The sequence below is a fragment of the Aulonocara sp. 'chitande type north' Nkhata Bay genome, linkage group LG19, assembly GCF_057382095.1.
Source record: "Aulonocara sp. 'chitande type north' Nkhata Bay isolate Kocher_YH1m ecotype deep benthic linkage group LG19, A_spYH_male_GT1.1, whole genome shotgun sequence".
Lineage (NCBI taxonomy): Eukaryota > Metazoa > Chordata > Actinopteri > Cichliformes > Cichlidae > Aulonocara > Aulonocara sp. 'chitande type north' Nkhata Bay.
The window spans coordinates 12,486,035-12,498,306 of record NC_141362.1 but is presented as its reverse complement, the minus strand read 5'-3'; the positions used below and the strand labels follow the sequence as shown (position 1 = coordinate 12,498,306).

At 42.3% G+C, this 12,272-nt stretch overlaps 1 protein-coding gene across 1 annotated transcript; it reads right to left on the bottom strand.

Annotated features, from left to right (window-relative positions):
* Positions 1-2,764: 2,764 nt before the first annotated feature.
* On the bottom strand, positions 2,765-5,355 carry foxa2 (forkhead box A2). The gene is made up of 2 exons (XM_086274377.1): positions 5,035-5,355; positions 2,765-4,361 (listed from the first exon to the last, which is right to left on the bottom strand). Exons 1-2 carry the CDS (start codon positions 5,104-5,106, stop codon positions 3,192-3,194), a joined length of 1,242 nt encoding a protein of 413 aa, XP_086130503.1. The 5' UTR covers positions 5,107-5,355; the 3' UTR covers positions 2,765-3,191.
* Positions 5,356-12,272: the final 6,917 nt, after the last annotated feature.

The window sequence follows — 12,272 nt, the reverse complement described above, 5'->3', positions numbered from 1 at the left end:
GAGGTATCCTCCCCGATGGAAAAACCTGAATAAAGTTAGGAGATGCATGAGCCCCGGCGCACTTTTGTGTGCCGGTACAGATTGAGGTTGGTTACCTTTGAACCGGCAAAGCTCCACAAGGCCATTCCCGGCTCAGTGCGCGCGAGAGGGGCTTGACTGGGGTTACCGCGCCTTCTGAGGGTCGGAGGAGAGCAGCGTTGGAATATAACTGTTATATATTGGCCGAGGAACAATTTGAAGGGCTCTCCATCTACTTCAGATTTTAAAGAATCAGTATTTTGGATGCAGTGTCTTGAACATCATTATTATTATTATTATTATTATTATTATTATTATTATTATTATTATTATTATTACATGTTTGTGTTTAATAAAACGGTAAAGATTCTAGCTTTAAAATTAAGACTTCCGGTTTTTGAATCCAGGAAAAAAGGGGGGGGGGGGAATAAGATAAAGTACGTATTATCCTAATTTTCTTAAAATATTTTATTAAACGCGTTTTATTTTCATATATTACTTTACTTTTGATTAAAACTGGTGCTGGAAAATAAAAATCGATTCAGTGTATTTACATACCGGTACCAAATAATAAAAGCCGTAGAGTCAGTGTTGCAGGAAAGCTCGCTTTCAGGACGTAAGAGCAGCCACACTGATACCAATCAGCCGCACACTGCAAAAAATATCTGCACTCAGTCTCACATGTCTCTGAACAAGGAAAGAGTTCCGCTGGTTTCGTGTGTTTCCTCCAGTTTAAACAGTCGCTTTTCTCTAATGTGCTACAAGTTACAATTGTGGACAGAGTTCATCTATTTGGATGATTTACTTTTGCGAAATAACCACCAATTGAGGCGAGAGAAATTATCTAATCAACTGAAAACTTTTAATTAAAAACAAAAATTACGCAGTTGAAAGAGTAAAGCCAACCTAGTGTGTCCGTGGCAGTTTTTTGCAGTGCGCTAAGGTCTCTCCAACATGCAACTCAGAGACAGGGAAACTTGCAGCAATCACACAACCTGCATATCCTCTCAGCTTTGCACCACCCTGTCGTGAAATCAAATACGTCTCGTTTCGACTGAATTTAGGAAATCAGCCTCTGCCCCCTCCACCCCATGCACCCCCGGGAACGGCTGTCAAACCGTCTATCCCTCCAAGTAAAAGGAAAAAAACGATGTAAGAAGACAGATTTATAAAAATAAAAGCTTCATACCTGCGCAAAATAGCCGCTGCTTGTTGTTGGCAGGCCACACAGGAGCCCATTGTAGAAGCTCGCCTTCTGCCTTCTGCAAAGGGCTCCAGACATCACGGCATTTATTTGAGCTCAAACTCTGTCACTGTTGACTTTAGCACAAAGCAAAGATTTCACTGCCCCGCTAGTTTAAAAAAATGATTATTTTACAGAGATATCGATCAGTGTGCTATAAAAAAATCAGCTTAGCATTATATGTCTAAAATGAATAGAACGAAATTTAATGTCTGTGTAAATTTACAGAGCTGCGGCGTCCTATTCAAAGTTTACACTTGTGCAATTTGGTTTGTGTGTGTACTCTTCCTATATGTGAGCATAGCCTACACTCTATTGTTTACTGGCTTTGTTTATTCGCAGATCACGCTGTTTAAAGTACGATCTGTAAAGAGGGCCTGGAGAATAAACGCACACTTTAGGCCCTACGTGTTCAGAAGTCGAAGGGGTGTCATTTGGTTATAAGAGGAGCAGAAATGCTCCCAAACTCCCTGGCCTTGGATTTGAGCTCAGGAGGGGACTTGGAGTCATTTGGATGACAACTAGCCTATCTTATCTAACAAGTGGGGAGGGTCCCACTACTTTAAAAATAGGCAGAAGACAATGGTCCCCCAGATTGTGGGGAGAAAAGTTAGAGCATCGCATTGAGCCGGCTCTGTTCCCAAATCAGGCCCCTTTTGCAACTATTCTGCTGCGCCACGGGAGGCTGTTTTATGTGACAATGACACTAATCTTATTCAGTGATCCAAACTTTGCACTGTGCGCGTGCGTGCGCGCGCGCCAGTGTATGTGTGTGAGAGAGAGAGTATGTGTATGTGTGGGAATTTAATAGCTGGCATAATGCATGCATGTAGGCTGCATATAATCTCACCAACTGCAGCTGAAGATTGCGAGATTAAATGGGAACGTGTGCATTTCTGCCTTTGGATCGACTGTGTGGGGTCAATTTTGCTAAAAAAAAAAAATTAATTAATTAAAAAAACATTTTAATATATATATTTTTAAATTATCCTGCCGCTTTTTTTCTTTCAAACCTCCTTTTACCTCACTTTAGTTTAAAAATATTATAGAATGTGGCGCACTGGCTACATCTCCTTTTTTCATATAAATATTTGAATTTGTGGTTGGGATTAATGAGCATATATGTGTGTTGTTTACATTTCCTGAATGACAAATTGGGAGCATTGTTCCCGGTTTTATCCAGCAAAGCTATTAATCCAAGCTGACTGTGAGCCTTACGTGGGTAAGAATAAATTCCAGAATTTGAATTAAATAAATAAATACATCGTGAGAAACGTATTTTATGATCCCAAAGATGGATGAATGGATTCGTTTTTGTTATGATAATATAAACCAAAATTGGACTAAATTAATGCCGCCTCAAATTGTATCTTTCTCCTGCAAATTCTCCGTTTGAAGTTCGTTTTTTGGATAAAATCTAATTTTTCCTATAATAATAATAGTAATAATAATAATAATAATAGTAAGAATGATAGTAATAATAAATGGCCCAACACCGTGACATTCAGAAAACAAAACCAATAACACTTTAATATAGATTCTGTTCTTGTCACTACAAGAATACACATATACAAGCCATAAATAGGAATTACACAAATGATTGAACAAATCCAGCGAGGCATTTCGAGTCATTTACGAGTCCAGTTATGCGGACGCAGGCTATTTTACAGCAAGTTGTTGTTGGTTGTCTTTGGGTCCAGTCCTGAAACCAACTTCTGAGCAGATTTCCGTCACATTATCAGTGTTTTTAATCATTAATATCAGCATCCTCTCAAAATAATTAGGCTACTAACAAACTCGACAACTAAAACTGTGGGAAACGTCAAAAATATCTGAAATACATATTGTACACAAAGTCTATACTTTTTCTTTTACAAATGTACAAAGTGAATGGGAAGAAAGTCCACATTACATGAGGGAATAAAAGAGTTTATGAGGAGTTCATAATTGGTCTGGAATAGACACCTTGGTAGTAAGTTGTGTCAGGTATGGATGAAGAATCCAGACCGGCTTTCCCCGCCATGGAGCCCATGGAAAGAGGTCCCGCCATGGGGGAGCCATAGCCGGAGTAATGCATCACCTGCTCGTAAGTCTTTAAGTCCATTTTGTGATGCTGCTGCTCCGAGGACATGAGGTTATTTATGGAGAAAGGGTGGTTGAAGGAGTAGTGGTGCTCCGGCTTCAGGTGGGCTTCGTGCGCAAGAACCGAGTGATGCTGAGACATGAGGTGCTGCCCCTGCGTCACCGGGCTAGCAGCGGTGTGCTCCGGGCTCAGGGCCTGGCTCGTCTTCATGTCCGACAGGGACCTTTTGTGGTCGCTGGAGGAGGAGTTGGAGAGCGGGGACTCGTTGCCGTTGCAGCTCTCCGAGCTGCTGTTGGAGGAGCCGCCGTCCCCTGACTTGCGGCCCGGTTCCTTCATCTTCTTGTCGCACTTAAAGCGTTTCTGCCTCCTCAGGTAGCAGCCGTTCTCGAACATGTTCCCGGAGTCCGGGTGCAGAGTCCAAAACGAGCCTTTCCCCGGTTTATCCGGCGACCTGGGCACTTTGACGAAACAGTCATTGAAAGACAAAGAGTGGCGAATGGAGTTCTGCCAGCGCTGCTGGTTCTGTCGGTAAAACGGGAAGAGGTCCATTATCCACTGGTAGATCTCGGCTAGTGTCAGCATCTTGCTCGGGGACTGCTGGATGGCCATGGTGATAAGAGAAATGTAGGAGTACGGGGGTTTGGCGTGCGTGTAGCTCCTGCGGTAGGTCTTAGGGTCTCTGGACCTGTTGATGTTAGACTGTCCGTATATCGGGCTCATGGCGTTCATGTTTGAGTACGACGTGAGGGCGTTCATAGACGCGGGCTGTGCGGTCATGGGACTCATGCTGGGGCTCAGGGCTGCGCTCATTGCCGTCATCCCTGCGCCCATGCCGTTCATGGCGCCGGTTCCAGGTGACATGCCGGTCATGGAGGGGCTCATGCCCGTGTTGACGTATGACATATTCATGGAGTTGGCCGTCATGTTGGCAGTGGTGCTCATGCCGGACATGCTCATGTAGGTATTCATAGAGTTCATTCCCAGGCCCGCGTTCATGTTGCCAACCGAGGTGTAACACTGTCAGTGAGGGAAAGAGGCATTCGTGAGTTTCATCTGGCATTGCAGCGAGGAATAAAGCGGCACAGTGATTTCTAAACACGGCGAATCGTTATTATTTGAGCCTGATAAAAATCGCCTTATTCATCTCCATAAATAATACTTTATATTTTAAAGCTTCCCGGTTTCGTAAGTGTGAAGTGGCATTGTAGGCGTTTGCTCTCGCGCGAAGTATTTCCTAAAAATGAAAAACAGGGGTGTGTATATTTAACAATATATTTAACGCCAGTATTACAACAAAACATAAATAAATAAATAAATAAAATTGAGGTGACTATTCCTCTTAAAATGTGCAGCCTAGATGAAAATACTACTCGGTGTGCGTGTGTCCACTGAAAAATCTCCCCGAAATCAAACAGCACCCGTGTTTATTGGGTGGAAACCTGACCAACAATAACCCGATTTAGTAGAAACACGTAGAGACTTATGAAATTATAATCCGAGCGAAAAGTTTCTTCCCCTACGTGTCAAGTAACTTTGTTAGGATAGTGCGCTGCGTGGAGATGGGGGAGGATTTGGAGGCGCCTCAAGTCAATATTTGATCACAAAGTTAATATTATCTCAGGGCTAATATTGAGTTGTATAAAATGGGATCGGCTTTAGACAGAAAAAAATATATATTTAAGGTACCCACCTCGGGCTCTCCGTAGTAGGTGCTCCAGTCGGTGTGTTCGTGTCCTTCCATTTTAACTGCTCCAAGCATCATGGAGGACTTTTACAAAGCGTCTCCCAGCAGAGGGAAAGCCGAAAGTCTCTCTAATAGCAGGTAACTGGGGACCACTGAGTGTATTTAGGTCGTCGGTCTGTCCCTTCGTCGAAGACTGGAGCATGTGTGTCTTATGGAGCCAGCCGTGAAATGCGTCTGTCAGTGACTGGAGTTCAAATGACGCTCCGTGCTGCTTGTTAACGCTGTGATATAGCTCTGTGCTCTAGGCAAGCCTCCAATCCCTACTTCTACGCCTTGGGCCCTATTTGAATAATCTCCTCGCACCTAGGCGTGAGACTCCTCGAGCATCCCCCCACCCCAATTGTACACCTGCGCTAACTGAAAAGAACAGTTTCATATGAAAAGCTTCATTATAAACTAATCTTATTGTATTTTGGTTGGGGCAGAAAAAGGGGGGGGGAGAACTATAAAAGGAATGTTTGGCGCTCTTCCTTGGTGCGCTTTTCATTACGCACATACTCCAAAGTGCTTATTCCACTTCAGCTGAGCTCAAATCATAATCCATTTTATTGCGTTGCATTCAAGGAATTTATTGCCTAAGCCTACATATAAATTTTGACTATTTTACACCGAGAACACCAAAGAACACGAAAACGTTTAGAAATGAAGTAAAATCTCGTTTCAGCAAAAATCTCTACAGAGATTTAAGGCAGATTAAACCATTAACTGATACAGGATTAAATATTATTCTGCCATAGCTCTGTTGCTATATAAATCCAAGAACACGTGTTTATGGCTTACATAAATGATAAGACACAGTTTTAAACCTTTCTGATGTTCACCTGAAGAGGATTTCTCTTTCAGCTTTGCTTAGTCCACAGAAAAAGCAGCGAGATCCGTGTAAATGACCGCAGCATGTTTGATATAATTGGTCATTTTAAACAATATCAAAACTTCCTACAAGCTAAAGTTTACATTTTGTCAGTACTAAAGTCCTTACCTCTTTCCCAACTAATGTAGGTGATATTTGCACAAAGGCACAGTTTAACCTGATTTCTTAACCTGGGAGACCGAATTACTGTTTCTAAATGTTTTAATTAGTGTCGAATACGCCAGGCACAGCTTCAGAGCGCCCTCTCTCGGATGCCACCTCCGACTGGCTCTACTTTCTGTGGCACGTAAAGTCATCCTTTGAACTCAAACGCCCGTTAAAAAAGAAAGCTGCGTGTTTTTTCTTTAGGTTGACTCAAAAGAAGAGATGAAAAATAACCGAAATCAAGAAAAACACGGAAGTGATGACGTTACAGCCCACATTCTTTTATTTAAATAGGTCGTTTGAGAGTGCGCGTGGGTGTATAGGCAGACAGCTTTTTTGATTTTGCTTGTTGGGGGACCTTTAAAGCACGAAACTCCTGTTTTTCATCAGACGTGCAGGCCTGTGTGTTGAGGGCCTCTCATTTTCGCAACCCGTACAGTATTTGTATGACACAAACATCAAGGTGAGGCTGCAGAGCGATGCCAGCCACGTGTCAGTAGTTGTACATCTATTTGACTGCATATTTACGCAAGAGCATAACTATCAGTATAGAGCCCCATTAGTAAAGGCGAGTAAACCTGTCGTGTTGACGAGGGACTAACACAGTCTGCTTAACTTGGAAATGAGATCATGAGAAAAAGCTCTGTGTGTTTGAGGATTTGGGATTGCACCGGCGGAGAGGTGGAAATGGAGAAAGCTGGAGATGGTCAAATCTGCGCTCTCCCGGCTCGACTGAGTTAACAACAATAAGTTTTGTGAAATGTTATTTTTGAAAGGGACAGTCGCTGCAAAATCACAAAACGCTTCAAACAAACAGCCATGTAATATTTGTATATAATAGGGCCTTTATAAAGTGTTGAGGGCGGAAGATTAGGCGCGTTGAATATTTTCGGTGTGAGCTCATTATGGAGTAACTGGATTTCAGAGAAGACATTTTTCGTAGATGTTAAAATATAATTTTTAAAGAGTTTTACAAATATTCTGACGCATTTCTGTTGCATAAATGTGCTAAAAAATCTGATCGTGAATGCTTGCATGGCCAGCAGGTATGTTTGTGTGTGTTACGCAACGATGTGGTGACGCTGAATGTGAAAAATGTTGCATATTTTCTTTAAAAAAGTATGAAAACGGATTTAAAAAGGACCTGGATTGGTTCTGGTACCGCTAAATCCATTATATATGAGTCAAAAATATTATTTCATGAAGTGCTTATTATAAAATTACAGAAACAAAAAACCGTGAGCGTTTTAAAAGGGTCCTTGACCTGTGTAACATTATGTTCCTGAACGAGACGTGAAGCTAAATCCATGGTTAATCATCAACTTTCCAGAGTCCTCTGACATGAGTGAAGGTCACATTTTGGAAAAACAAAAAACTCGTGCAGGGCTTTATGCAGATGTATTTTCTATTCAGTGTATTTTGTTTTTCTTCATTATTCTTTGGTGTAGTGTTTGCATCCTCACCCCAGAACAATAACTGGCCTTTTCACAAAAAAAAATGTTACCTCCTCTCCACAGCAGACACTACATATCACTCTGACTCTATCTCACACGCTGTACAACTGCAACATTTTTATTTATGACCCACTCTGACTGTGTCAGTGGAATGAGGTAGCCAAAGAAATCACACGGTAAATTTAATATATGGTGGCTGACTTCAGTTTTTAGAAACAGAACACACAAAAAAAACAAGTAAAGAAAAAGTGTCAGCAAAGTAGTGACAAAATGTGGAGAATTTCAGAAATGTGAGCTCCGAAACAAAGTTTAAATGTTCCAGAGAATCAGAACAAGTTCCTCCCGTGGTAGCTTTAATTTGAATTTTAAAAGCCAGAGTAGTTAATCACTGCCTCTTTATGGTTGGTACAGAAAAGATGATTGAATCACCAAAGACTGAAAATCTTGCGTTGCGTTACACTCGGCTTAAATTCAGAAGGTTAATTACACGTGCATGTATATACTTGTAAGCTGGTCTGTTAGTGAATAAAAAATATGCCAAGTATCCATTCTTCTAGCGTAATTATGTAAAACGGGACTAAAAAAAAGCCGCAATATAAAATGAAAATCTTTATCCAAAGATTTCAGAGTCTTTGTGTTGTTTCACACTCAAATTAAAGTAATACTGTAATGCATTTTGCTTATGATTGAGGTTCAGACCATGTAAACCTTTGGGTCAGATACAGGCAGTGTGTTCCCTTCAGTTTAACCTCTGGTTTATTCCATTGACACCAGCTTTAAATATGCACTTTAATAGTTCACTTCAACACACTGAGCAGGGAATCTAATGACCTGACGGTCATTGCTGCAATATGTACAAACCGCTGCCGCGTTTCTTGGCAGTTTTTCTGTTCCCAGCTGAAGCTTTCACAATCCGGCGTGCACTGAAAATGAGGCCAGGACTGCATTGACTTGTACTCATGAGATTGAGTCAGAACACAGCTCAGTGTGTTGTTATAAAATTTATATATTTCCAGTGAAAATTTACTTGAGGCACCTGAAGCAGCAGTGTAGCCCTCTTTCTCCTCCAGTTAGATTTGCCACACTCTTGATTAATTAGCCTTTAGAATGATGGGTGTTACATTTCACACATTTGGGTGTTATTCATTTACTCGTTATGATAAGGGAATCCACTAAGTGGTGAAAATAGTAATGACTGAGTTAAAGAGGTGAAAGCAAAGCACACACGTGGCCCCAAAATGACACCAGGAAGTTTTCTTGGGTGCAGGGCAGGGGGATGGAAACGGATAGATCTCTGCTCGGTGAGAGGAAGGTGGAACATTCCTTCAAACACCCAGGAGCTGTTGGCAGTTATGTGCTAGCTTTAGGTTTCGGCTTTCAAAGTAAGGATTTCTTTCTCAACTGAAATTAAAAGCTCTGCTGAAGAATGCACCTTTTTGTGCCTTTCTACCCTCCTGAGTACACCGAGCCACACAAAACGGCACAGGGCAAAGGGTTAAGCATGTGATTCATCAAAATAAAATTAATAACAAGAGAGTCTTCCTCTTGGAAAGTGCTGGAAAAAAAATGTTTGCAGCCAACTTGCCTGTGGTGACAGTAAACATTCCAGAGCCGGGCTGGAGTTTGGACCTGCCATTATCTGCCACAGCTGTGACAACGCCTGTTGGCTGCAGGTTTGTGGCTGGCCACACTGTGTTTACCTGGAAATGAATCTGAAAAGCGGCCGGACTGGGAAGGCACACAACCTAGCTAAATAAAAACTGAGAGTGGTCATTGCAACGAGATGCAGTGGGAGGCAGTCCAAAGTTATTGCACTGGCCCCAGTGGGTCAGGGCGCAAACACAGGCGTAAACGCAGCAAGGCTGTCCTCAAACACGCACCTTTTGATATTGAGAGGAATGCAGTGAGGAATGCCATTCGATATGTTTTATGTTGACTGTATCCAAGGCATTGTAGATGCAATACTTTCCTCTTGTCATGTTAAAAAAAGAACCTATGTTTACCTCCGGCCTTCATCTGTCAAACAAGGTGACAGTTTATCTATTGGACCACAGGAGTAGAATGAGGAAAATGAAATCCTGAGAGATGGAAGGATCCAATGCACTGAAATAGAATTTTGAGTGTTAATGTTGCTGCAGTTTATTCTTTTGACAGGTCTGGAAATTAATTTGACCGAGAAAAAAAAAGCTGCTTTATTTGTAATTAATACATGATTTGCAAAAACCTTCTAGATTATATTTGGTTTTCAGGTTGTGAGAGCAGCAAAATAATACAAACTTACTGCTGTATTAAGTGTTTTTAGTTCTTATAGCCGCACACTTAGTGGGTCATATAAGACTGAGACACACGTGGGCTTAAATTATGTTATTTAAATGAACCCAATTTAATCTCAACTGAAAGAAGTACAGGCTGAACCCTGTAACACCAAGTATGTCTTTTCAGAGCTTTTCAGACTTCTACATCATCAGTGTGATATTTTATTTTTCCCCAACCAAAATAAATTGATCAAATTATTTTAAGTAATAAACTGACAAACAAAAAGTGCCAGATGAACAAAAATATAATATAAATTAAAACTCATATATGCAAATAGATATTGAATTTGTCAGAAGGTTCAATAAAAACTTAATTTTCAAAATAAATTTGCATTTTTTGGCAATTATTTAATTGCTCAGGCTTTACAGGGTTGCTGGATATAAAGCTGCAGGTTAAAGGCTAAAATACTTATTTTGAGGGGGTAGGGGGGGGGATATATACCCACACTCTGATCAGATGCCACGACTCCTTGTGCCTTCTGAACTTTCTACAAAACGTGGATGGGTTGTGTATTAGAGCCAGAAGATTTAATATCACCAAATCAGCACATTGTTATTCATTAGTGGACCAACTGCAGAGTCAATACACATTTAATCACAGACTGAAGGCAATTAGAACAGGAGGAGAGCCACTGGTGCTATGTTAATTAAAGTGCCAGGCTCCCATGGGAAGCACTGTGTCTAAATATCACTACAATCAAGCCCGTGCAAGAGCTTGCTGTTCACACGCGGCCGCCATGCTGTCAGATCCCTGTCAGTGTGGACAAGAGGGCAAACCTGGCCTCGTGATTAAAAAGTTGCGTATCAGTAATGGTCTTTTTAATCCTAAGTGCCCTCAGCGTCTCACAGGGGACAGACCTCTGGTATCGTCCTTTCCGTGACAGTTAAATGAATTCATCAACTATTTTAATCTCGCGTTGATTTGTGAATGATGTTCAAACCTGCAGCACTGCAGTTGTTGCTGGGAGACCTCTCGAGAAAACACATCTCTGAATCTGAGTGGTCCATTTCCTTTTTCCATCAATCACTCAGTCAGTCAGAGTGAGGTTCAGATCTGCTGCAGTCTTATCTGTATTCCAGGCTGATGGGGAAATTCAAGTTTGGGATTACCTCTGACTGCTGACCCGAACCCATCACAAGCAACCGGCCAGCCGAGCGCTTTCATTATCTTCACGCTCCAAGGCTCCGTACAACAAAATCTTTCTCTCGAGCAAGAAATCGTTACCACACTGACTGTGCACGCTTTGTTTTGCATACATGAGAAATTAAAAGCTGGCGTTGGGGGGCCGGGGGGTTATTTGTTAGAGAGTCGATATCTTCAGCCTTCTTGCAGGCAGTTGTCTGCTTCCTGTATGGACTAAGGGCCCATCCATATGCAGATGGCTAATTTGTAGTGTTTACAGAGGAGCATAGAGGGGGCTGACAACTCATGAAGAGGTCTGAAAGAGCTGCCTTCGTGTCACCCCAGGAGCCTGGTGTTAAAGCCAGCTGTACCAGAGCAACAGCATAAGTGTCCAATCTGTGTTTGCTTACCCGTGGACACCGATGGCTGAGCCCTGGCCTGGGGCCAATAAATTTTGCCTTTTTTACAGGCTCTGACAGCTAACAGGCCATTGGGAACAGGGCCCCAATGACACAGCCACTCAACAGATTAGCACCTCATCAGCCTCCTGCAGCTTCGAACAAATATGGTGCCTGCCTCCTTAAGGACATAATAAGGCGGCCACATCTGAACAACCCCCCAACAAGAAAGCCCCTTCCCCTCTCCAGCCACAAAACTTCCCGGTCTGGCCACAGCTGCTTCGAGGAGGCCCTGCCCAGCCCCTGAGCCCACCCCTACCCCAATTGCTATGATGTGAGTATTTCAGGTGAGCAAATATTGCCACTTGCCTGAGAGTTCAATGACCGTTCCTTTCAGGGGGGTTGCGTATTGCGCCTGCCTGCTTTGCAACAGGGGCAGCCTACATTTTGCCTCACACAACAACCAGATCTTAGGATGGGTCAGGGGAATTCTCCAGGCACAGCTGGAGTCAGCAAATCAAACATACCTACATAGCTCATCTGCATTTTCCCAGACGAGGAAACCATTCCCGGCTTTCATTTCCTCTCCACAGCTTTTACAACAAAAGGATGACTGGATGTCCTTACAAGCCACCACACACACGGCTTTCACCTCCTTTTTTTTCTCCAATATACAGTCTAAAGTGATGCCAAAGCATTTAATTAACGTATTATACAACCTTTCGGTAAATTTCAATTATTAGTCAAACGGTAAACATGCAGTTGATCTTGTGAAGCACTCCCCACCCGTGTCTCCAATACACACCGGCCTCAAGGTAAAAAGCTCTCTGCGGAGGCATTCATTTACCACCTGGGTCTTAATGTGAAAAGAAGAGGGAA

What these genes read in the sequence shown, in the direction of transcription:
- foxa2 (XM_086274377.1), bottom strand. Translation starts at nt 5,106, where the DNA reads ATGATGCTTGGAGCAGTTAAAATGGAAGGACACGAACACACCGACTGG. An exon ending in CCTACTACGGAGAGCCCGAG is followed by an intron (nt 4,362 to 5,034) that starts GTGGGTACCTTA and finishes CCTCACTGACAG; the next exon opens with TGTTACACCTCGGTTGGCAA.